This window comes from Diabrotica virgifera, chromosome 5 (genome assembly GCF_917563875.1).
Source record: "Diabrotica virgifera virgifera chromosome 5, PGI_DIABVI_V3a".
NCBI classification, from domain to species: Eukaryota; Metazoa; Arthropoda; class Insecta; order Coleoptera; family Chrysomelidae; genus Diabrotica; species Diabrotica virgifera.
In genome coordinates, this window is record NC_065447.1 from 224,217,441 (window position 1) to 224,244,911 (window position 27,471).

The window sequence follows — 27,471 nt, forward strand, 5'->3', positions numbered from 1 at the left end:
AAAGAGAGGTGATGTATACCATTAAAAGGAGAAAGTTAGAATATCTCGGACACATAATGAGAAACGGCGCTAAATACAGATTACTGAAGGTAATCCTTCAAGGTAAAGTATTCGGAAAGCGAGGAATTGGGAGAAGAAGAATATCATGGTTAAAGAATCTGAGGAAATGGTTCTCCACAACAACAACTAATCTATGTAAAGCATCAGTTAATAAAATAATTATAGCCAGAATGATCGCCAATATTCGAAACGAATAGGCACTAAAAGAAGAAGAAGGGGACTTAATTATAATCAACTTCTTGATTAGCGTTTGAAAAACCGGGCCTAAACAGCATATTTCCCGCACTCCTAATCAAGCTACAATAACGAGAATTTGCCACAAGTTCTATAACGTATAATGCGAGGACAAGGTATCGAATCTGAAAAACCCGATTTTTCACATTCGATAGTTGGAAATGGTAGGGACGATATATCCATTAAAATTTTGATTAATATTTACCTGTTTGATTATCAGGAACAATCTTTGATTTCATTTCCGGAATAAGGATTTCTAGGGTAGCCTTGGCTGCGTCAGATTTGGCTTGCTTTTTACTGGTCCCGTATCCAACTCCGTACCGCATATCTTTGATAATAACTGTGGCAGCATAAGGAGTTGCTGCATTTTCTAGTTCCGTAAACTGATACGTGGGTTGCTTCTTCAAAACATGTTGAACATATTCATGAAGAATGCACACATACGATTTTCCGTTGGGGTTCATGACCCATTCCTTTTTAGAATTCGTGTTATTTTCCGAACTATCTGATTTTCTAATTGGAAAGGTTATTAATTTGGTACCATCTGGAAGTGTCAGTCGTTGTAATTGCTTTTTTTGTTTTAATCGTTTCGTAAATTTTCTTCTTTCAGACCAAGATTTAAATCTCAATACTTTCATGGTCTGGAATTTAAATAGCTTCTCACAATACTCCCGAACCTGTTCAGGAGGGAGATTCTGCATTTGAAGATTCTCCTGAACAGTTTCGATCTTAGCATTTGGAAAGCTCTGATCGCAATGATTGTTGGTTTCTGGTTCATTGGACTCCGATTCTTCCTTTTCTAAGGCTTTTCTGTAATTTAAACATGGTATGGCATTAACAGGTATATGGTGTTTTCTTGCTGAACCTGGACCTAGAAAATAAGGCCTAGATAATGAACAAACCCTAGAAACTTTTTGTAAATAAATAGGCATTCCACTATTGTGTGTTACTTGAATCCACCCTTCTGGAAGAACGTCGAAGTGGTTTTGTCCTTTTTCAATTAAGAGGATCTTGTTTTTTTCTTCGAATGGAATTTCTTCGTCGTCTAACCTAGAAATATGTAAAAAAAGTTTGTTAATATTATTTGACTTATTAAAAACCATTAACAAGATTAACAATATTGTTCCCTACACTAAATATTTTTATTTAGATGTTTTCCTAGTTGACTAATTAAAATAAATTCAAATAAGACATGCAGCGCATGTAAACAAAGATTACAGTTGTTAAAGTTACTCGAAACGTACCTACTCGTTCCATAATAACAGTTTATTATTAACATCACGTTATAGCCAGGGAGGTAGTGTCAAAGGCTATAGCGGGATAAGATGGTCAAAAATGCCCCCGCACCGATCAGCCCCGCTACTTATTTTTTCGACAAAGGATATAAAGGTATGCCCTCATGCAAATTTTTAGCTTCCCAAAGGTCCTAGAACCTCTTAAATCGAAAAAAGAAGAATTTTTAGGTTTTATTTTTTTGTGAGCGCAATTTTAACTTAAAAAATCTGAAAAAAATCGAGATGATGTATATTTTGAATACAAAACAGCCTCATTTTTTTTAGATTTTTGTAATAAAAAATGAGCCCAGGAAAAATTTTCGAAATTGTCAAAAAATTTTTAGGTTATGTAAATATAGTTTGGCCAAGTTTTAAATAGTATTTTTTTATGTATCTTTTGTCGTTCTTTTGAATGGCAGAGGCAACATTTTTAATATCTGAGCGGAAAGAACGAAAAAATTGAAAAACCGTTTTTGGCTGTCTCGAGATGCAATTTTAGGATTTAGGATCCTGACTACAACAACTAAAAAAAGCACTAAAAGTGTGAATTTTGTCATAAAGTTTGGTATGTGGGCTTATAATAATATTTGGAACAGCTTTTCCAAATAACTTTTTTCGATATCTCTAACGCGAAGCAAATCGAATCGCATATCGAAAATTTACCCTGTTCGTGGATTCGCAGAAGACCGCGTTTAAAATTTAAATTTCAGTTGACCATTTTAAAAATTGTGAACCATTAACCTGTATGACTGTGCCAAATTTCAAATCTGTATATATTTTGATTGCCGAAATGTAGGGGTGTCTTCATCTTAAATGCGACACACTGTATATTATCAATTTGATAATTTATTGCAACTAATATAGTCGTATTTTTTTATACCTAGATTCAAAATATAAATTCAAAATACTGACTAATTCACTAATTTTATCATAAAAAGTCAAATTGATTGCATTGAAGTATTGAACCAATTTAATGCGTATTAATATAAATATTATTATAATAATTATAATATACAGAGTGAGTTTTATGTATAGAAACCCTCAGTTATCTCGGAAACATCTTGCATAATTTTTATAGGTTTTGGTGGGTAGGGGTTTTCTAATGCAGCCGATATTATAGTGATAATTACTTTGTTGTCAGATCTTCCGTTTTTCTGGAAATCTAATGAACTTTCTTATTTTTTTGCGTTTTGAAGTCCTTAAGAAATACTGATTATTTTTCATGTTATATTCTCTATACCTAAATCCCATAGTTTCGGAGTTATTGCTACATGTATTTAAAAAAAATTAAACAAATTATAAAAATCAATTTTTTCGGCCCGTGTAGTTATATTTTTGAATCATTGGGAAGAAAAAAGGTCTTTTGTAATTTTTCTCTTAAGTTAATGGTTTTCGAGCTCCAAACAATTTAAAACTGAAAAAAATTGAGTAATGACTGATTTTTAAGGTTCAAAAACACAAATAAAAAATATTATTTTTGAAACTGCTGAGTAGTCAAATTCAAGCTAAGCCCTTCTTCTAAGGGCTCGCTATAAAATTTTTTGGCCCGTTTTATTCTAAAACATTGGTTTTTAATAAAATTGTTAGTGAAGCGCATATGAGAGGACGGGCGATTGGGCTGCATTAACAACTAAAAAACAATATTTTAGAATGAAACAAGCTTAAATTACTTATTGGTAACTGATAAAATCAGGCTTGAATTTGAATTTGTGTACTGGATAGTTTCAAAAATAATATTTTTGATTTGTGTTTTTGAACGTTGAAAATCGTCAATATTCGATTTTTTTCAGTTTTAAATTGTGTATAACTCGAACTCGTTTAGCTTTAAAGAAAAATTACAAAAGAACTTTTTTTGTTCCCAATAGTCCAAAAGAACGTAAAATAATGTCTACCCTGGCCGAAAAAATTGATTTTTATAATTTGTTTAATTTTTTTTTTAAATAAATGTAGCAATAACTCCGAAATTATGATCTTTAGGTATAGGGAATATAACATGAAAAATAATTAATATTTCTTAAGGACTTAAAAAAGCAAAAAATAGAAAGGGTATTTCAATTGAAGTAAAAAAAATTGGATTTTTAGAAAAACGGGAGATCTGACAACCATGTAATTATCACTATAATATCGGCCTCATTAGAAAACCCCTACCCACCAAAATTTATAAAAATTGTGCTAACCGTTTCCGAGATATTTGAGGGTTTCCGTACATAAACCTCACTCTGTATATTATATTATTACACATTAATTGGTTCAATACTTCAATGCAATCAATTTGAACTTTTTATGATAAAATTAGTGAATTAGTCAGCATTTTGAATGTATATTTTGAATCTAGGTATAAAAATACGACTATATCAGTTGCAATAAATTATCAAATTAATAATATACAGTGTATCGCATTTAAAATAAAGACACCCCTAATATTTCGTCTATCAAAATATATTCAGATTTGAAATTTGACACAGTCATAAAGGTTGATGGTTCACAATTTTTAAAATAGTCAACTGAAATTTAAATTTTAAACGCGGTCTACTGCGAATCCACAAACAGAGTGAATTTTCGATATGCGATTCGGTTTCCTTCGCGTTAGAGATATCGAAAAAAATTATTTGGAAAAGCTGTTCTAAATATTATTATAAGCCCACATACCAAATCTTATGACAAAATTCACACTTTTAGTGTTTTTTAAGTTGTTGTAGTCAGGATCCCAAATCCTAAAATTGGCTGTCCCGAGATGCATCTCGAGACAGCAAAAAACGGTTTTTTCAATTTTTTCGTTCTTTCCACCTCTGCCATTCGAAAGAACGACAAAAAACACACAAAAAGATACTATTTAAAAGTTGGCCAAATGATATTTACATAACCTAAAATTTTTTTGAAAATTTCAAAATTTTTTCCTGAGCTCATTTTTTATTACAAAAATCTGAAAAAAAAAATCAGGCTGTTTTATGTTCAAAATATACATCATCTTGAATTTTTCCAGATTTTTTAAGTTAAAATTGCGCTCACAAAAAAATAAAACCTAAAAATTCTTCTTTTCTCGATTTAAGAGGTTCTAGGACATTTGGGAAGCTAAAAATTTGCATGAGGGCATAATTTTATATCCTTTATCGAAAAAATAAGTAGCGGAGCTGATCGGTGAGGGGGCATTTTTGACCATATTATCCCGCTATAGCCTTTGACCGGAGCATTTTAGCATGGCTGGTTTCTTTTTATTTAGGTAGGTGTTCCAAAGGTTATTAACAAATGATGTGTCAGCTGGCCCAAAACCGGGGATTTTAGACAAACAAAAGTAAAATATGAAAGTTGATGGACAAACGCTACAACTTAAATGTCAAATATTTATATACGTTACTCAGAACATTTAATAGACTTGCTTACTTGATTCCTACCTTTCACTCAGTAGATCCGGGTTCAAATCCTGGCGCGGAAAATTCTTTTTGTTTTTTAAATTGACATTTTATTTTGAAAAATAGTTATTTTTATAATACCACGGCATGTCCACTTGGCCAGCTAACATTTTTTGCAACGTACATCATGCAGCTGACGCTTTTTTATTACAATCTAAAATTCATAAATTATTGATTTATACTTTTTAATCTTTGCCACACTAGTCCAAGAATATTTTTTTATTACTAACTAGCTGACCCGGCAAACTTCGTACCGCCTTAAAACTAAAAAATAATGTTTGAAAGTTTAATATGTACCTAAAAATTACTAGAAAGCCAAAAAATACTAAAAAATATTGCGTACCTATACTTTTTTCTACCAAATGCATAGTTTACGATTCTATAAGGGACATAAGTAGGTGCAGACAAACATTAATTTTTATGTATTATAGAGAATAGGGAAATATTTATATTGCTATTAAAAAATGGGGGTTGGTGAGAGAAAAGTGAAAATTTAGGGTTGTATCTTTCGGTTTTACAACATATAAAATTAAGAAAAAACAGTTTGTCCAAAAAAATAACAAATAATGTCTCCCTTTCCACTTAAATTGTTGGTCTTACCAACTCAGGAACCTTCAGAGGTTCATGTACAACAAATTTGCTTATTAAGATCAATCATAATATTATGACCAAAAATGCATGGTTTGCGATTCTATAAAAGACAAACAGATTTTTTTATATTGTCTCGTATAAATAATAAAAACGTGGTATTATAAAAATGATTATTTTTCAAAATAAAATGCCAATTTAAAAAACAAAAATAATTTTCCGCTCCAGGATTTGAACCTGGATCTCCTGAGTGAAAGGTATGAGCCAAGTAAGCAAGGCTATCAAATGTTCTGAATAACGTGTATAAATATTTGACATTTAAGTTGTAACTTTTGTCCATCAACTTTCATATTTTACATTTTCTTGTCTAAAATCCCCGGTTTTGGCCCAGCTGACACATCATTTGTTAATAAACTTTGGAACACCTACCTAAATAAAAAGAAACCAGCCATGCTAAAATGCTCCGGTCAAATTTGACACTACCTCCCGGGCTATTATCACTTTGTCTCTTTTCTCGATTATTAGATTTTATTGTTAGCGTAGGAAACATAGGTTGAACTTCGCAAACTCGACACAAGTCCGGTTTTATTTTTTTCTGGTATATCAAGGAGTGCTTATTATGAGCCTTATTTTTTCTTAAAAGATTACGCCCCGGAATACCCTTTTTCATCCCTTTAACGGGGGTACTTTGTGATTTTTGCGAAACGTAGCCATTTCTGTACGTTTTTGCAAAAAAATACTTAATAGAAATATGAAGAGGACTATATTTCCTACAATTTATTCCGCGACAGCATATGTCTATCACGCACCGTTTAGCGGGGTTGGCGCCCCCAAAGTTGACAAGTTTTAAAAAAAGATGTTTTAGAAAAAAAATATTTTTCCCTAACTGTAATGGGAATCAAGAAGAAACCCTGCGGCAATTAATCACAAATAAGTGTCTGATTTTTTGGTATAAGTTTCATTTGAGGGCAATTGCCCATTTTTTAATTACAGGGTGTTAGATTTTAAAAAACCCCTTTTTATACCATCTGAACCGCCTATGCTAGCGTAAAAAAACTTTCAGCGGTTACCCACGTACAAGTGTTATTTACAAATTTGTATAATGCACCCCCATATTTTACCCGGAACCACCCAAAAAAGGAGAATTAATAAAGAGAATATGAAAAAACTGATTTTGGGCCACCACTGTGGCTTTAGGATGCAAAGAAAATAAAATATGCATAGGTCATAATGTGTAGCAGACAGTGTGTTCTATTATTTGCCATAAGTAGGTTATCAGTAAAACGACTAGGTGACGAAAAAAAAAATCAATAAGTGGAGCATGCCAAAGCATTTCTGAGGTTTACGGCGCCACTGTGCCGTAACGGTTGCTTATACAAAAAAAAATGCGTAGGACCTTATTTGTAGAGAAAATAGTGGTCTTTAATTCTTTATAAGTTCTGTTTAAAAAAAATGCATAGGTAATGAGAAAATCGTAAAAATATACTCGCCAAACTTATTTTCAGAGATAGGGGTAGTTTCCGCAGGGATGTTGCAATAACCATATATAATTATTAAAAGCCCTATTGATGATGGAGTATAAGCCCATATGGGTCCAAAAGCGAATTTTTTTTTCTTTTTCAACCCCCGCCCCGTTTTATTTTTTTGGCTACAGCGTTTGCACCAGGAAATCGCTATTGGTGTCCATGCATGGGTAATAAGAACGTACACAAAATAATATTATACAGCATTTTAATAAAGGGCATGGTGTGTGAAGGATTCCAAGAAATCCACTTTTTTTATTAATTCTCCTTTTTTTTTGAGGTATTTTCGGGAAAAAATGGGTGTGCAGTATACAAATTTGTAAATAACACTTGTACATGGGTAATCGCTGAAAGTTTTTTACGCTAGCATAAGCGGTTCAGATGGTATAAAAAGGGGTTTTTTTAAAATGTAACACCCTGTAATTCAAAAATGGGCAATTGCCCTGAAATGAAACCTATACCAAAAAATCAGCCACTTATTTGTGATCAATTGCCGCAGGGTTTCTTCTCGATTCCCATTACAGTTAGGAAAAAATATATATTTTTTTAAAAACATCTTTTTTAAAAACTTGTCAACTTTGGGGCGCCCCCCCTCTAAACGGTGGATGATATGACATATGCTATCGCGGAACAAATTGTAGAAAATATAGTCCTCTTCATATTTATATTAAGGAATTTTTTCAAAAACGTACAGGAAGGGTTATGTTTCCAAAAACCACAAATTACCCCCTTTAAAGGAATGAAAATGGATGTTCCGGGGCAAAACCTTTTAAAAAAAAGTTAGTCTCATAATAAGAACCCCTTGATATACAAGAAAAAAAAATAATTCAATATTTTAGGCGATTATACAAGTAACTGTTATCCGAAATATTCAAAACCTGAACGAAAATCGCAATCTCTCATGTTGCCGGTGACGACATCGCTATCAACAACTAATGTTTACATCCACTGCATGTCTCATGCGAATAAACTGTAGTATGTTTTAAAAGGAAGTAACCAAGAATCCTGAATAAACATTATGTACTAGTTCAACGTTAACAATCTTCAGTATAAGGAAATCTACTATCAAGGGCTAAAAAATCGTACGCCCAAATCACCAAACCCACTCAAAATCCAGCAACATATTCGACCATACTAACCTCAAAAGATCAGCAAAAAAGACGGGCCATGATAGTAGAACAGCTAAAATGAGACCACCAAAAACGTAAAAAATACCGCTGAACTAAAGTACGAACCTAGGGCACACCTGAAGATAGGCACAAATGGATCTCTTAGCATTCTTCTTCTTCAGCCAGTTTGCATCCACTCCTGGACAAAGGCCTCCCCATGAGTTGGAACTCATGGGGAACCAGGGTTGCAAAAAAACATGTTTTTTTAATTTTAAACATGTTTTTTTTGTTTTTAAATTGTATGTTTTAAACACATGTTTTTTGTTTTAAACATTTTTTTTTTGCTTTAAAAATCTTTTTGTTTTTAAAGTTTATATTTTAAACAAATAAAACTTAGAAGAAAACATTGTTTAAATCATAATTTCCTAAACACAATATTAATTGAAAGTGTTTGATCTATTATTATTATTCTACTAAATAATAGATAAGAAAACCAATTGCAAAATTAGGAGCTATTGCCTGGGGAACCCCAGACTATTTGCTATTTATAAATCCGCATTACAAGTTGGCTATTGCAATAACGTCCATTGTCAGTTATTTTGTGCTGTTTCTGGTGGTGCTTTGTGTTTTTTTTAAACATGCAAATGATTTGGTGACCCCAGCTCATTTTTTGGCAAATTTGCTTGATCATCGCTTTATTGAAAATAAACCATCCATCCATTATAAATTATCATCCAGAAGCATTTTAGATTATTATTATTACCAGGCAAAGTGTGTACCCTTTACTCCATATGTTTTCTAAACACCTATATTGCGAATGTAAAACCATTGGCATGGTGGCGTTCTAAGAAAAATATAAATAGGTATACTACAGCATTGAAACTTGCTCAACAGCTTCACACAGCTGTTGCATCGTCAGCCAATATAGAAAGACTCTTCTCATCATAAGGTTTACCATTCCAAACTACGTAATCGGCTAGGCAATGTCAAAGCTGCTAAGTTGGTTTCAATTTTTAAAGAGCTTAATTCCATCAGTGACGACGTGACTGATTTAAATTACAAGATTACTTAGGGCCGGTTGTTTGAAGGCTAATCAAGAAGTTGATTATAATCAAGTCCCCTTAACAACCATCAAATAACAAAATCCGTTGTTCGTACGTCAATCAGTTGATTGTAATCAACTATGTTATTAACATTAGGATAATTAACATAATTGATTGATTAATTAATTATTAATTATTAATTAACACATCAATTATTAACATAATTGATTAACTAATCAAATAATTGTAATCAATTATGTTTTAAGTAACCCAATCAAAGTTCATATTGACAGTAACTAAATATGACGTTGACAGTAATTAAATATTTGATAATGATCAGTTGATTCCACTTTTGATTAGCGTTCGAACAACTGGTCCTATGAGTCTGAAACAGTTTTGAGAAATTGATTAACTCTTTATTGCAAAATATTTTCAGTTTTCCAATTTTTTCTGTGTTCAGATTATTAATAAATAAATAATATATATGTTAAAAAGTTTATATAATGTATTTGAGAATTTTTTTGATGTTATATTAATAAAGAAAATGAAAAAAAGCACTTGTTTAATGTAAGTGTTTTAAACAAAAACTGTTTTAAACATAAGCAAACGTTTAAAACATGTTTAAAACAGTTAATTAAAACAAAATGTTTAAAACAAAACAACCCTGTGGGGAACTCATAGGCATTACATAGAGCATTACAAGAAACTAAATTAACTCATACCATCAATATCAAGTTTCCGTGATATGACATCTACAGGAACAACCAAAGAGCAAATTCAGGACGAACTGCTATCCTAGTGAGGAAAGGAACAAATCATACATTACAACAGACGCCAGCACTAAACAATGCAAGCAACTACAATAGAAGTCCAAATGAGATAAAGTGAAATATGGATCATTACATATGTGAGGCCAATAGATCCTTTAAACGACAACGACTTGGATGCATTCCTGAAGAAACAAGAACCGTCCATAATAACAGGTGATCTGAATTTCAGATTTTTAACTAATGATAGAGCTACAAATAGAATCGAAAGAATATTAGTTCAGAGAAATAAGATTTTTATCGTGACACATCCCCCTCCAGGCCGATACCAAATTTTTTGGGTAGTATGGACATCTATATTAATAACCTATATGTTTCCTGCAGCCGATTTGGATGATATACATAGTTATAAACAAGTGAAGATAAAAAAATGGTAAATTTTCGCTTTTTTCGTCTATTACTAAAAAGTGAAGTATTCTAAACAAATTTGAGAATAAGAAACTCATAAATCATATAAAAAACTTCAATATGGCGTTCGCTGAATATGTCTATCCTTATCTGTTGCTTAGAAAATTGCAAAATAAATCATAAATTTTGAGATTTTATAAATGTTCATAACTTATGTAAAAATTAAGTTAGAACCTTCTTATTACACGGAATTTCAAAAAATTTCAAAGCAATTGGTCAAATAGTTTAAAAGTTATTTAATTTGTTTATCCCAAATTCATTTTTTTTGCAACATTATAAGTCAGAAAATTATGAGGTTACAGTAATACTTCGGACAGTTTATGAAAGAAGAACATTTATACTATTAACTTAATTAAAAAAAATGACAAAAGGTAATTTTAAACAGTGTAAAATTATTTTTTCTACGAGCGTGCAAAAAAGTCTACTTTCACGCACGCATTTTAGTTTAGAAAGTTTCACTTTTCCGCACGCGTGTTACTTTTCCGCGCGCGTGTTACTTTTCCGCACGCGGTTTTTACTTTTCCGCACGCGTGTTAATTTAGATATGTTAATATGGCCTTAAAGTAATTATAATACATGCAATAAACTAATATTTAGATATTATTTACTAATTTATTTCAAATATATCTTATTGTGTTAATGTTTTAATGAAATTAACGCGACAATTCGATGAAATAAAATTATTTTGACATAATATTCGAAAGTCAAATCGCTAGACAATAACAGTCGTTTTGAATCATCGTCATGGAAACCAAGATCGTCGTCATGCTAACTAATTATATTGAAAGTTTGGTTTTGACAAGCTTGTCAAAGAATTAATTTGTGTATGTATTTTCACTAGTAATACCACTAGAGGTCAAATTATTTCCGGAAATTTTTTTGAGATCATGAATATTTTGAAAATTTCCCGAGTCGCAGACGAGGGAAATTTTCTAAAAATATTCATGATCAAAAAAAAATTTCCGGATATTAATTTGACTTCGCGTGGTATTCGGTAAGAAAATTCCACACCAAATTTGCATTTGAAAATCCAAAGCTGCATGAACAGATTAATAGCGCGCCATAGCTTTGTCAGCAATTATTTAGGCTTTCAAATTCGTAATTTCTACTCATTGTAGTTGCATGGGAATACCATTTCAAGATAGAAAATAGTATATTCTTCAATTTTACATAAGTTTTGAGTAACTACAAGTGATAGAAAATGAATCAAAACTAAATTATGTAAACAAATAAAAACCAGTCTGTCAAAAATGTTCTGTTATTGTAAACGTCAAAAAATTCCCACTATAATTCGCTGTTGGGTACCCCACGAGCAAAAAATTTCCGATGAAATACCTCTGTTGCCATGGTGATCTGTCAAAATAACGTATTTTGATTGGTTCAAAATTACAGGTGTGGAATTTTCATATTAATTAAATTAATTGATTAAGATTTGGTAATTTTTTAAAGACTCTTAGAAAAAATATTGTTCCTAACTCTTGCAGAAAGTCTCTTTTCCGCACTCGACTGCTTGCCGAACTCCCGCTTCGCGTCGTTCGGCAAACTGCAGTCGCGTGCGGAAAAGAATGACTTTCTGCACTTGTTAGGAAAATAACTATTGCAAAAACATGTCGATTTTTTGCTTACTTATAATACGCCAGTCAATGGGAGCAAAAATCGGATATTACCTCCGGATTCTATCCTACTGCATGGATTTTAATGAAATTTTGGGAATAGCCTCTACTTTTCTCCTAATTCAAAGTCTACCCTATGCCGATGTGTGCTTTTATCTTGGGGGTGGTTCCCTCCCCTTCTTGAGGGTAGAAAATTTCTAGGTTAAAATAACCACAGAAGTGACTAGAGAACTTAATTATAAGCAAAAACTGTTCTAATTTTTTTTTTGAAAACTCAATATTTTTTGAGTTATTCGTGGTTGAAAATTGGCCATTTTCATGGACACCTTTTCGAACGGTTTTTTGCAAATATCCTTAAAACTATGCATTTAACTAAAAAAACTATATAAAACATTTTTGTAGCTTATAAAAAACCAAGGAGACTAGTTCCTTCATAAATCTTCTAGTTATAATATAAAAAGAGATATATGGTAGGTGAAAATAGTTTGTTTTTTGGTGCATGCTCAAATCGTTGTATTCAACTTGAAATAACAGACAAACGGTCGATTTTAGGTGTATAATGTTAAGAACACCTTTTGTAGTGCTTAAAAAAATTGATGATTAATGTATTTTAAGAAAAAATAAGAAGTATATTTTTAACCTCTCATCCACCAGAATTTTACTGCATCATTTTACTTCTACAATACCTTTTATTATAGTATTATGGACGGGTACAAAAAGTTGAACGGGTTTAAAATGAATGGTTTTTGAAAAAAAATAAGATTAATGTATAGAGCGCATTTTTAGATTTCCTTAAAAATCTTCCTTTTCTACATGTAACTTGAAAATGATAAGGAGATACAATAATGAAACATAAAACAAAATTTTTATTCAACAAAATCCTACATTTTTGTGTGGTACCTTTTTTCGTATCTCTATCATTTTCGAGTTACATGGAGAAAAAGAAAGATTCTTAAGAAAATTTAAAAATGCGCTCTATAATTTGATTTTTATTTTTTTCAAAGACTATTCATTTTAAACCCGTCCAACTTTTTGAACATAGAAATAACACTATAATAAAAAGTATTGTAGAAGTAAAACGATGCATTTAAATTCTGATGGATGAGGGGTTAAATGTACTTCACATTTTTTTTAATTCCATTAGTCATCAATTTTTTTTGCAGCATATCTCGCTTACTTTGAATGTAATCGACATTTAATGTTGCTCATTCTAAAGGTCTTTTCAATCACTACAAAAGGTATTTGTAGCATTATACAACTAAAATCGACCGTTTCTCTTTTATTTCAAGTTGAATACACCGATTTCGGCATGCACAAAAAAACAAATTCTTCTTACCTACCAATCTCTTTTTGTATTATAACTAGAAGATATTATATGAAGGAACGAATCTCTTTGTTTTTTTTTATAAGCTACAAAAATGTTTTGTATAGTTTTTTTCGGTAGATGCATAGATTTTAAGGTATTCGCAAAAAACCGCCCGAAAAGGTGTCATTTTTCAAAGAAAACGGCCAAATTTCAACCACGAACAACTCAAAAATTATTGAGTTTTCAAAAAAAATTGTTGAAAAGTTTTTGCTTAGAATTAGGTTCTCTAGTCATTTCCGTGGTTATTTTAACCAAAACATTTTACACCCCCGAGAAGAGGTGGGAACCACCTCCAAGATAAAAGCGCACATCTACATAGGGTAGACTTTGTTTTTGAGCTATTCTCTACTTATTGTGAAAATATCAATAGTCCAGGGCGCATCTGTTTTGAGATGGACGTTGAGAGGTGACTCAAATTTTTTTGCAGAAATTACTTGAAAATAACTCAAATAATAATATTTGAGTTATCCTCCCACTCAAAATGGTCCGGAACATTGTTTAAATAATCAAAATGTCAAAATATGAAGGAAAAATTCGATTTTTTTATTGGCTTTTTGGTTATAACTTTAAAACTATTCATTTCTGAGAAAAGTTGTACTGACATAAAAGTTGTGTAATTAAATTTCCTACAATATAGAATTGGTTAAAAATTTAAAAAATAGTCACCCTTGTTGCAAAATAGCAATAATTGCGAAAAAAACTATACAAAAACAAGTATTCGCATTTTACGTTTTTCAACTATTTATGCTACTCTTAGGACCTTCATATTTTACCCAGAAAAACTTTATGATATAGTAAAACAACTCTGCAAATTTCATTAAGATCGGTTCAATAGATTTTGCAAAATAAATTTTGCAATCCAGCTTTCGCAAAAAAAATCATTTTTTTGAAGTTATACTTCTTTAGGCGCGATTGAGATTGAGGGTGAATTTATATTAATCTGCGCGTATGCGCACACCGACAGTATGGTATTAGTCGTTATACGGGCTCTGATTGGGTGTTGAAATGTTCTGTCAATAATAAATAATTGTTCAATATGAAGGTAAACAAATGTTGTATAATATATTAGTTTTATTGTTGTGAGGACAGAAACAAAAAAGTTTATAATTTTAGTGACTTTTAAATAGTTTTTAAAAGCAACAGGTACGTAATAATTGTAAATTTATCATAGGTACCTACCTATTTGAACCTACCAAAATACATGGTATGTAATACTTTTATTTACATAATTTGATTACCATCAAAATTTCTATCAATATTCACCTAATATATTGTTTTCTTACTCTATGTTTTGTTGTATTTTTTCAATTCTAAATCATTTCAATTCAAAATCAAAATAATTTGATTTAATTCAAAAATGTCAAAAGTTTAATCCGTTTAGTTAGTCGATCTTCGCACATAATGACACATTGTCTCCGTGGCGAAGCGTTTAAGGCGAATGAACACCAATACCAACCGCTCTGATAAGCTGGTTCAAACCCCAATAGAAACTTTTATTTTTTTATTTTTTTTTATACATTTTATGATTGTAAGTATATTTATTATATAATTTTATTTTCAGAAAATACGTATTTAGTTAAAAATGTTCCGACAATTAATGTTCAGAAATCATTTGTGGCATTTTTAATGTGTTTGTGTGTGTTTTATTCTTTTATTATTTTAATTTTTGGCACTGTTTTAATAAAAATGTTTGAGAAGTAGTAAGTATAAATTAGTTCAATATTTTAATAAAATATAAATAAAAAGTATATTAATTTCGTTTAAATCATATATAATAGAAGTATAACTTCTTACGTGCGTACAAAGTACACACACATCCTTTTTTTTAATGTTGCAGGACTGAAAATAAAGCAGATAGCAAGTTGAATTTTTTTTTATTATAGAAGTGTACTGTACCTTTCATTAGCAATTTGCAAAATTAAAATCGATCAATTACCACCGGCGTCAGGAAATGTTTTAAATAAACATTAATTTTTGGTGCTACGCGCAGGACAGCGGTGATCGATTCACACAAGTTGATTTCCACCAAAATTTCTTCCAATCTTTATCTAATATATTGTTTTCCTACTCTATATTTTGTTGTATTTTATTATTTTAATTCCACAAAAATCAAACTAATTTTATTATTGTTTGTGAAATATTGTTTAAACAATTGCATATGTTTAAAAATAATAAACTTTTATTCTCTAAGTTAAAATATATGAACAAAGAAAGTGTTTGCTAATAAAAGTATTATTTCAAAGGATATAGTATGTGTTTTTATTTTGCAATAAACAAATTTATTTATTTTTATCGAAATGTAATAAAAATTAAAATGTATCAATCATTATCAAAGGTCATTGGAATGCCCAATCATAGCAAATTATTATCCGCTGTATTGCGCGTAGCACCAATAATTAATGTTTATTTAAAAAAAATCCTGACGCCGTAGTAGTTAAACGATTTTAATTTTGAAAAATTGCAAATGAAAGGTACAGTACACTTCTACACGCAAAAAAAATTTCAACTTGCTATCTGCTTTATTTTCAGTCCTGTAACATTTTGAAAAAAATGAACTTTTTTTTTGCGAAAGCTGGAATGCAAAATTTATTTTGCAAAATTTATTGAACAGATTTTAATGAAATTTACAGTATTGTTTTACTGTGCCGTAAAGTTACTTTGGGTTTCTGGATGCAAGCAAAGCCTTCTACAAAGTGTAGCCTACTAGAAAACCTTGATTTGATATATTTTTAAATCGATAAAATGGAGAAAATCTTTCAAACCCAGAAAAAAACAGTTACTCATATTTTTGAAGGTGGCGCACCTTACGGAAAAATCTGGAAATCATAAATATATTTTTTGATAAAATACACAAAATAAAAAAATTAGACCTGCGTCCATTTCCAAAACAAAGTTATACGCTTTTTTCCGAAAAAAAAAAATTATTCTTAGGTTATGTATACCTACTAACCTACGCGTCCATAAAAAAATACCCAAGTTTTGTAAAAGCCTTGAGGGGAAAGGCGCAAAATGTTGCCTGTCAACATTTTCAATGTGTTTTAGATGTAATCATTTTTTTTTCGAATCTTGAGAAAACTAATAAAAATTTTTGAAAAATTTAAACGCAGAATGAAATATTACATTATTAAAGAGGACCGAAAGTCCCTGAAAACTTCTATATTGTTTATTTTAATAAGTTACAGGGTGAAAACAAAAGAGAAAATTTAGTGTGATTTTTATTGCCAATATTTCATTCACAATCTGCGTTTAAATTTTAAAAAAATACGTATTAGTTTTCTCAGGATTCGAAAAAAAAAATGAATACATTTAAAACACATTGAAAATTTTGACAGGCGACATTTTGCGCCTTTTCCCTTAGCTAAATATGCGTGTGCATTCTTTTGAAATGTTTAAATTAATTGCAATATTTGTATTGCAATCAATTTTTAACACATAAAACGTAACAAAAATTAACAATTTATTCAGGTTGTGTCAATCTCAAAAAATATGGTTTTTGGGGGATTAAAGGTGTTTCGCCCAATTTTTGCATGTCTTAAGGACTCAGTAACTTCAAATTATATATAACCTATAAAAAACTTGATTTGATCCATTTTGAAATGGATAAAATCCCTCAAAACCCCTAAAAACCTTTCTTTTCGTGTTTTTGAAGATGAGACAGCTTACGGAAAAATCTGAAAAAAGTCAGAAATATATTTTTGATGAAATACACAAAATAAAAAATAGACCTGCAGCCGTCTCAAAATAAAATGTTATAGGCTTTTACATTAGGTTATGTACACTCTACACCTACGGTTATAAAAAAATACACAAGTTTTGTAAAAGTCTATGGGTGTGAATTTTTAAAAAAAATTAAATTAATTGCATCCCACCGAAAGAAATATATAAAAAATTACGTAATTGATGGCACAGGGAGGAAGGTGGTGGGCTAAATTGCGCTGAATCTTATAGGTCTGGATCCCGCATAAGAAAAAAAAGTTGATTAATAGCAAGCTGAAAATTTGTAATAGCCTAACGGTGTCTAGTCGGACAACCTTTGATATATGGGAACATTGGAACAGGGGAAGTTTTAATGGTGGAACAGGTTAAAAATTTGGAACGTCAGACTACGAAAACGTCAGATGTATTTTGTCGGACAGAACTTCCAATTGATTTGTTGCGCTTTCATTAAACTCTCATGCAAAAATCAGACTGGTGTTTATCACCAACTGGGCATTTTAATGAGTGGAACACGAAGAACATGTCAAATGACAGGAATCATGTTTGGTTAGCAATAGCAGTCTGATATTTGAATGAGAGTTTAATAAAAGGGTAACAAATCAATTGGAAGTTTTGTCCGACAAAATACATCATACATCTGACGTTTTCGTAGTCTGACGTTCCAAATTTTTAACCTGTTCCACAATTAAAACTGTTCCAGTTTTTCCCCTGTTCCAGTGTTCCCATACATCAAAGTTTGTCCGACTAGCACCGTTAAGCTATTAACAAATTTTCAGCTTGCTATTAATCAACTTTTTTTTGGTACGCGGGATCCAGACCTATTATTTTTTAATCACATAGAACGTAAAAAAAATTAAAAAATTGAATTCTAGAATTGAGGGAATTTTGCCTAACATGGGTTACCATTTAATTTGATTGATTTTATACGAATGTTGTGGGTGGGGTCCAAATTCACATCAAACAAAAATATCCTAACAATACGCACGCAAGTTTAAAACAAAATTCAAAAGTATGCGTGCTTTATCATAATTTTCGGTCAAAAAAAGAAATTATAAATAAGAAAAAATCCAAAGTACCTGCTACTAAGTTGGTTAACAATATTTGAATCGTTACTAATGTTATTGAACATCATGAAAATCTCACGTGTTTTTGAAGAAATCGAAGTCAGATGCAATAGAAGCGTTACTTTAACTGTAGTTTCTAGTTCGAGAAGAGCTTCAAGACTGAGACTGTGCGGGGTGAGCTCTAAACTGTGACCCAATAGGTAATAAGGGGCGCCCTGAGTATATACAGAAATGCACACAAAATACACATAAAGACATGCATTTCAACATTATGCTCAATCAACAAGTCACCACATGATGATTGTCATTCATCACACCTTGGCGAATCATACGATCCATTGATACAGGGGATATGTGACTAATATGATTGCTATGTTAGTTCATTTTATGACACATTTCTTTGAAACAATAAAATAAATGAGCACTTGATAAGCATTCAACAATTTTTAACATTTGTATAAATACGCCAGTCAATGGGAGCAAAAATAGGATATTACCTCCGAATTCTATCCTACCGCATGTATTTTAATGAAATTTTGGGAATAGCCTCTACTTATCTCCTAATTCAAAGTCTACCCTAGAAAATTTCTTGGTTACAATAACCACGGAAGTGGCTAGAGAACTTAGTTGTAAGCAAAAACTGTTCTATAATTTTTTTTGAAAACTCAATATTTTTTGAGTTATTCGTGGTTGAAAATTGGCCATTTTCATTGAAACATAACACCTTTTCGAACGGTTTTTTGCAAATATCTTAAAAACTATGCATCTAACTAAAAAAACTATATAAAACATTTTTGAAGCTTATAAAAAACCAAAGAGACTAGTTCCTTCATAAATCTTCTAGTTATAATATAAAAAGAGATATGGTAGGTGAAAATAGTTTGTTTTTTTGGTGCGTGCTCAAATCGTTGTATTTAACTTGAAATAACAGACAAACGGTCGATTTTAGGTGTATAATGTTACCAACACCTTTTGTAGTGCTTAAAAAGATCTTTAAAATGAGCAATATTAAAGGTATATTGCATTCAAACTAAGCGAGATATGCTGAAAAAAAATTGATGATTAATGTATTTTAAGAAAAAATGAGAAGTATATTTATCCTCTCATCCATCAGAATTTTAATGCATCATTTTACTTCTACAATACCTTTTATTATAGTATTATGGACGGGTTTAAAATGAATGGTTTTTGAAAAAAAAATAAGATAAATTTATAGAGCGGGTTTTTTAAATTTCCTTAAAAATCTTCTTTTTCCACATGTAACTTAAAAATAATAAGAGATACAATAATGAAACACAACACAACATTTTTATTCAACAAAATCCTACATTTTTGCGTGGTACCTTTTTTCGTATCTCCTATCATTTTCGAGTTACATGGAGAAAAAGGAAGATTCTTAAGAAAATTTAAAAATGCGCTCTATAATTTGATCTTATTTTTTTCAAAAACACTCAAAAAAATTTAGTTCGTAATATTGATTAACAGTGATTATTGAATAGTATTTCGTTGCAACAACAATTTAATTTGTTGTTTCAACGAACTTTTAGACATTGACGAATGTATTTCATTATTGTCACAATGATTGAATAATAATTGTGAAAATAAGTAGAGTACATGAATCAATAACACTCAATTTATTCAGTCAATAACTTAGTTTCGTATATTTAATAAATAATGTTAATTGTGGCAGCAACTCACTTTCTTGATTTCGTACATGACAAGCAATTACCTTGGTTTATCGTGACAACGTACAGATTTCATTAAAACAATGTACAAATGTTGTTAATATAGAGTAATATATGATTATTGTATAGATGTAAACTGATTGTTGTGACAACAAATGCATTAATCAATCTACTACTGCGTTTAATACCCACAATCAATGCGTTAATTGTGACAATAATCGTAGTTGTTGAGACAATAAATGTTTTGCTTGACCATTTGAAATGTAACGGATTTTCCTTATCGTGATACCCCTAGCTTCTCTGTATTTAAAAAAGTTTAAAAAGAATTATTTGTTAAACAATGCTGTTACCTCTACCCAAGTGCCGAATAATAATTTCATTTCGTTTCCAAGTGTAGTCCGTAGTAGAAGGAAGTTTTCGTGTGTCTCTTATCGTGAAATATTTTGAAAATTTAAACGCAGAATAAAATATTACAGTATTATCGAGGGTCTGAAATCCCTGAGAACTTCTATAATGATTATTTTAATAAGTCACAGGGGTGAAAAAGAGAAAATTTAGTATGATTTTTAATTTCAAATATACCACTCAAAAGAAACTTATTGTTTATTCTAAGTGACTTGCTGCCCTCGGTAATAATGTAATCTTTTATTCTGCGTTTAAATTTTTCAAAAATACTTATTAGTTTTCTCAGGATTCCAAAAAAAAAGAATGCGTTTAAAAAGAATTCGATCGAAATTTTGCACCTGCGCTCTCAAAAAGTATTAAAGTGTTATACATTTTTGGAATCACTATTTCAAACGCTTTTAAATGAGCTGTCACATGACGTACTTTCCCATTTAAAAAAATCAAAGTTACGCCTGTCACCTGAAGAGGGGTCGTGTAAAGTTCGAAACATTGATGTTATAATATACTTTAATTATTTTAAAAATCGACCTGTCCGAGCGTTTTGCTTATGTGCTAAAAATAAATAAGTTAATAAGGGGTGGGGGGAGTGTAACACTTATTCCAGCGCACTGTATACGTGAAATCATATGAGAAATCACACAGTGTGAAGTCCATTAGGTTAAGGACAAAAAAGGGGGATTTAAAAAATTATTATTAATCAATTAATATCATACATTGGGCTAATGCATTCAGTAATTATTAATATAAAATACGTTCATAGTAGGAATGAACGAAACTGATTGTAAGAATGAATATAATTGCTTGTAAGAAAAACCGTATTTATTGTGGGAATGAACGGAATTAATTGTAACAATAAACGGAAATAATTGTAGAAATAAACGAAATACGTTAGGAGAAATAACACTGTTATTGACACAACGAATAGTCTTCGTCGGTCAGTTAACGACGTTGTTGTTTCAATAAATAGTGTTCGTTGACTCAGTGAACAGAGTTCGTAATATCAATAAATAATGTTCGTTGACTCAGTGAACAGAGTTCGTAATACCAATAAAGTGATATTATGGTATACAGTGGAACCCCGATAAGTCGGCCCCGATAACCCGGAAGTCCGGCTAACCCGGACCGATTTTCATCAGATAAACATTTTGATTTTCAATATTTTGTATTTTTCAATTTAATTGTGGCTTATTTCCAATCAAAATAGTTAATTATCAGACAAACCTTTCAACAATAAAAATGTATGTATTATAATATTTGAGAGATAATGTGTACTTATGTGTGTAATTTTAACTATACGATATTAAAAATGACTCATAGCACACGCCGCAGAAACAACAGCCACCTGTCTGTAGTATCTATTCCTTTTTATTTCAAACTGTCAGCATTGTTTAGGAAAGACTATTTAAAAAATTCTTTTATAAACAATGGTCTTTAGTATTGTGTGTCTTGTATTGTTCGCTTCCATTTGCTTACGTTTGGGTTTGGTGTTTTTTTTTAGTAATTTTAATGAGTAGGTAATACTGTGCATATTTATAAATATATTTCATGTTATTTCAATTCTAACGGAGTTTATCTGTAAGTATACCGTATTTTATTAATTTTTACCATATTCTCCGGCTATCTCGGATTTTCGATAACCCGGATCGGTCGCGGTCCCGATTAATCCGAGTTATCGAGGTTCCACTGTACATAATGAATGTTCATCCATTCAATAAACGTAATACATTGGCTCAACTAACGAAAATAATGAATTGATGAACATCGCTTTGTTGTTCCAATAAAACCAAGAATTGGACAAATTTTAAGTATTGCGTTTGTTGTCTGAATTAACATTTTTATTGATATTACGTACCTTTTTCGTTGAGTGAACTATCCATTTTAAACCCTCCAACTTTTTGAACATAGAAATAACACTATAATAATAAGTATTGTAGAAGGAAAACGGTGCATTTAAATTCTGATGAATGAGGGGTTAAATGTACTTCACAATTTTTTTAAATTCCATTAGTCATCAATTTTCAGCATATCTCGCTTACTTTGAATGTAATCGACATTTAATGTGACTCATTCTAAAGGTCTTTTCAATCACTACAAAAGGTATTGGTAGCATTATACAACAAAAATCGACCGGTTTTTTTTATTTCAAGTTGAATACACCGATTTCAGCATGCACCAAAAAAGCAAACTCTTCTCACCTACCATATCTCTTTTTGTAATATAACTAGAAGATATATGAAGGAACGAATCTCTTTGTTTTTTTATAAGCTACAAAAATGTTTTGTATAGCTTTTTTCGTTAGATGCATAGATTTTAAGGTATTCTCAAAAAACCGTCCGAAAAGGTGTCATTTTTCAATGAAAACGGCCAATTTTCAACCACGAATAACTCAAAAATTATTGAGTTTTCAAAAAAATTATTGAACAGTTTTTGCTTAGAATTAGGTTCTCTGCCTCTTGCGTGGTTATTTTAACTAAAAAATTTTGCACCCCCGAGAAGGGGTGGGAACCACCCCTAAGATAAAAGCGCACATCGACATAGGGTAGACTTTGTTTCTTGAGCTATTGTCTACATATTGTGAAAATATCAAGTAAATCGATGTAGTAGGATGGAATTCGGAGCCAAATAACCTCATTGACTGCCCTAAAAATGTTGTGTATATTTTTAAATCCTAGGCATTTCAATCAATGTATTATTTTTTTACAAAAATCTCGTACACGCCAATTTTAAATATGAAATTTTAAGTGCATTTTTACGTACAATTCATTACAATAAGATCTAATCTTATAAAATCCTAAAGCGACAAGTCATGCAATCTGTCCGGTACGGTTTCGACAGTAAACATTAAATGACGATTTTAAAACATTTGTAGAAGTCCAAGGAAGGCTCAAAAGGTGATGAACTTGTAAATAAAATACTAAAAACAACAATGTTATTGTCATATACACTTGAATCCAGGGTTCTTTACCCGTGCGTCATTAATACCTGGCGAGATAAAACACATACTTTTAATCTAGCACCATTCTCTTCCACGCATGAAACTAAAGACAAACCAGCTACCACCTGTTATTAAGTAAAAACACATGTTATTTTTATGAAGGCTCTAGTCTCAGTATATTCTGCTATCTGGAGATGTTGGTCCAACTCTGAATCAAATAAAAACAGAAACTGGTGACATCGACAGCAGTTATTTGACTGAATTCTTTTTCTTGGAAGAGATTTCTTTATCGAAAACTTTTCATCCTATGTAGGTCGTTATCTCCATCATTTCCTCATCGTCATTAGAATCACTGGTAATCGCATCCCTTTTTTTTATAATGGGTTCTATGTGAAATAGATGTTTTTATAATGTTTTTTTCTCCATGTGAATGTCTGAGCTATCATCAATGGGTTCCGCATCTAAGCAGTTGTCCACACAGTTTTCATATTCTTCTAAAAGTAATAACATTTATTAGGTTTGAATAATTACAAACTTCGCAGTCAGACTCAGTAACAGTTTGTTCATTTTACTCACCAGAATTATAAGCTCCCGCCAACTCCAAATTTGTCTTGATTTTGAAGAAAAAGATGTCGCCATTGTCAAAATGCGTTTTCAATACTCTTTGAATTCTCACACGCTCTTTTCACTACACTTCCGCAGGCACAAATAAAATTCCGATAATAAAATATTACGATTTATACAAGTGGATAATTCCAAATTGTTATTTCAGGTATCAGTAAAAATAAATCCATCTTTCTTTATTCAAAAATATATAGGTACAATTGGCAATTAAGATTATTATTGTTTCCACCAGTGGCGCACCCAGGGGGGTTTTGGGGGTTAAAACCCCTCCCAGGGCATATAAAGGATAGTAGGAAAATGTAACTTGTCTTTAACAAACTATACACAAAAATAATGTGTATGTACTTTGTACGCACGTAAGAAGTTATACTTCTATTATATGATTTAAACGAAATTAATATACTTTTTATTTATATTTTATTTAAATATTAAACTAATTTATACTTACTACTTCTCAAACATTTTTATTAAAACAGTGCCAAAAATTAAAATAATAAAAAAATAAAACACACACAAACACATTAAAAATGCCACAAATGATTTCTGAACATTAATTGTCGGAAATTTTTTTAACTAAATACGTATTTTCTGAAAATAAAATTATATAATAAATATACTTACAATCATAAAATGTATATATAAAGAAAAATAAAAAATAAAAGTTTTTATTGGGATTCGAACCAGCTATCAGCGCGGTTGGTATATTGGGGTTCATTCGCCTTAAACGCTTCGCCACGGAGGCAATGTGTCATTATGTGCGAAGATCGACTAACCAAACGGATTAAGCTTTTGACATTTTTGAATAAAATTAAATAGGGCTTTTCATTCACAGTCATTTGTTTCGAGCTTCTGTCATGTGACATATAAAATTAATATATCTACGTCATACGTTATTGGTATCCACCATGATACAAACCGAAGACGTATGACGTAGATATATTAAGATTAGGTGACACATGACAGAAGCTCGAAACAAATGACAATCGATGAAAAGCCCTATTATTTTGATTTTGAATTGAAATGATTTAGAATTGAAAAAATACAACAAAACATAGAGTAAGAAAACAATATATTAGGTGAACATTGATAGAAATTTTGATGGTAATCAAATTATGTAAATAAAAGTATTACATATGTACTATGTATTTTGGTAGGTTCAAATAGGTAGGTACCTATGATACATTTACAATTATTACGTACCTGTTGCTTTTAAAAACTATTTAAATGCCACTACAATCATAAACTTTTTTGTTTCTGTCCTCACAACAATAAAACTAATATATTATACATTTGTTTACCTTCATATTGAACAATTATTTATTATTGACAGATCATTTCAACACAAGGCTAGAAATTTTTTTAGTGATAATTCATAGCACACTAAGGCTAAAAACCATGACCTGGCAGGCATCAGCGGTGCACGTGTATCTACCAGTGAATCGAAAAGTGCAAATTTAGGGGGTAAAATAAACTTTCTCCTGTAAGGTTTATTTTTAAGTATGTGTTTGAGTAAGTCATTTAGAAGAAATGTGTACAATGACAGGCGATTCTGAAGAGTATAAGACCTTGCCAGGCGAGGGGAAACACTGGGGGTTTTTCCTAAATTTTTTTTGCATCGAACAAATTTTTTTTAAGTTTTTTGAATCATTCCAAACAGAAAAGGTCTTTAGTGATTTTTCCCTTAAGTTAATAGTTTTTGTTATATAAGCGATTGAAAATTTTGAAAATTGCGAAATCGGCCATTTTTAACCCTAAATCGTTGGCATAAATTCATTATCTCGAGAACGGGCAAATTTCAAGAGAAATCCTCAGACAGGTCGATTTTTATTTTTAAATTAGGACTTTTTGGCATATATATATATATATATATATATATATATATATATATATATATATATATATATATATATATAGAACTGGATTCGAAATCCGATGTATTTATCGACCGTGCAAGTATATTCTATAACACTATAAAACAGTGTTGAAATTATCGGGAATTGCGGTCTGTGGCTTAGATTGAAACTACATTTAATTCTGTTGAATTTCGATATTTCGATGAGTATTTATTAATTTTTCATCTTCATCAGGAACAAACTACAAAATTAACTAACAGTTAGGTACAAACATAATATTACAATGATATAACTTACGAATTGTTGTAGGTATGTTATATAAAGCAATTTAACTTAAAGCTATGCATGTCGTTTCACGAGAACGTCGAGGGCGGCACTGAGTCAGGTATCTTTTCTCACATGTGTTAAGGGTCAAAAGTTCCAATATCGAGCCATCTGTTTAATATTCTGCTATTTTTCGAATTTTAAAACATTGCAGTAAATTTCGCTTAATCTACTTGTGTCTGATTTGTAATTAATTGAACGTTTATTACTGTTTATGTGGTAGCCACATAAACAGTAAATCTAAGCTACAGACCGCAATTCCCGATAATTTCAACACTGTTTTATAGTGTTATAGAATATATATATATATATATATATATATATATATATATATATATATATATATATATATATATATAATACTATTGACGTCATCCATCTGAGCGTGATGACGTAATCGATGATTTTTTAAATGAGAGTAGGGGTTGTGCGATAGCTCATTTGAAAGGTTATTTAATTCTCTATTCACTAATATAAACATTAAAATAATTATTTATACAGGGTGTACAAAAACATTTTTTTTATTAAATTAACTTTGATTAAATTTGACAAATAGAAGAAAAAATTTTTTTTTGTACACCCTGTATAAATAATTATGTTAATGTTTATATTATTTTTGGGTCCGGTTCTGGCATTGTTTAGAACAGTAGCATCGAAGTTACACTCGTAATAAATTGGCTATTTTTAGCGAAAACAAAGTCATTTAATTGAAGTGATTAACACCAGTGTTTAAGTGAACAAACAGGCTTCTGATTACCAAAGTAAGTTCTGAAAATTAATAGACTATTTAATTAATTTCCATATATTGTCCATTTTTACAATAAGGATATACCATTTATTTACATCTATATTTTATTTAATTCGAGAACAAAAACAAGTTCTGATAAGAACTGTCGCTGACAGGGCAAACGCCAAAATACAGAGGCGGCTCCAGAATTATTCGAAATAAAGAAAAGTGAGAAAGAAGCAAGGTAAGCTAGCTCTCGTACGGGTTGGGGCTGGATTGAGCAGGTCTTTAACACGAACTGTACGGGAGACGCGGAACTTGTGGAAACTCTCACTAAGAAGAAATGGAGGAATTTATAAAGGAACTGCGGGAAAAACTAGATAGAATGGAAGATAGAGGAATGAGAATAGAAGAGAAGTTAGATGGGATCCAAAGTGAGCTGGAACAACTAAAAAATACGAATCAGGAACTTAAAAATGAAAATGAACTTCTCAAACAAGAGCTGCATCAACATAAAAATAGAATAGAACAAATAGAAAGGGATATGAAGAGAAAAAACCTGATAATACACGGCCTTGAAGAAACAAGCGATGAGGACACACAAATACTGGTAAACAAAGTACAAGACATCATCAACAAAATGGAAATACCTTGCAAAGCCAACCAAGAGGTCACAGAAATT

The 27,471-nt window shown here is 30.8% G+C and overlaps 1 protein-coding gene across 1 annotated transcript in view; it reads right to left on the reverse strand.

Moving 5' to 3' along the window:
- The window catches only part of LOC126884687 (microprocessor complex subunit DGCR8), a 91,429-nt gene that overhangs the window by 34,099 nt on the left and 29,859 nt on the right, over window positions 1–27,471 (reverse strand). The window contains exon 2 of the mRNA XM_050650759.1: window positions 500–1,344. Within this exon, the coding sequence (XP_050506716.1) occupies window positions 500–1,344 (845 nt within the window). The remainder of the gene's footprint in view (window positions 1–499; window positions 1,345–27,471) is intronic.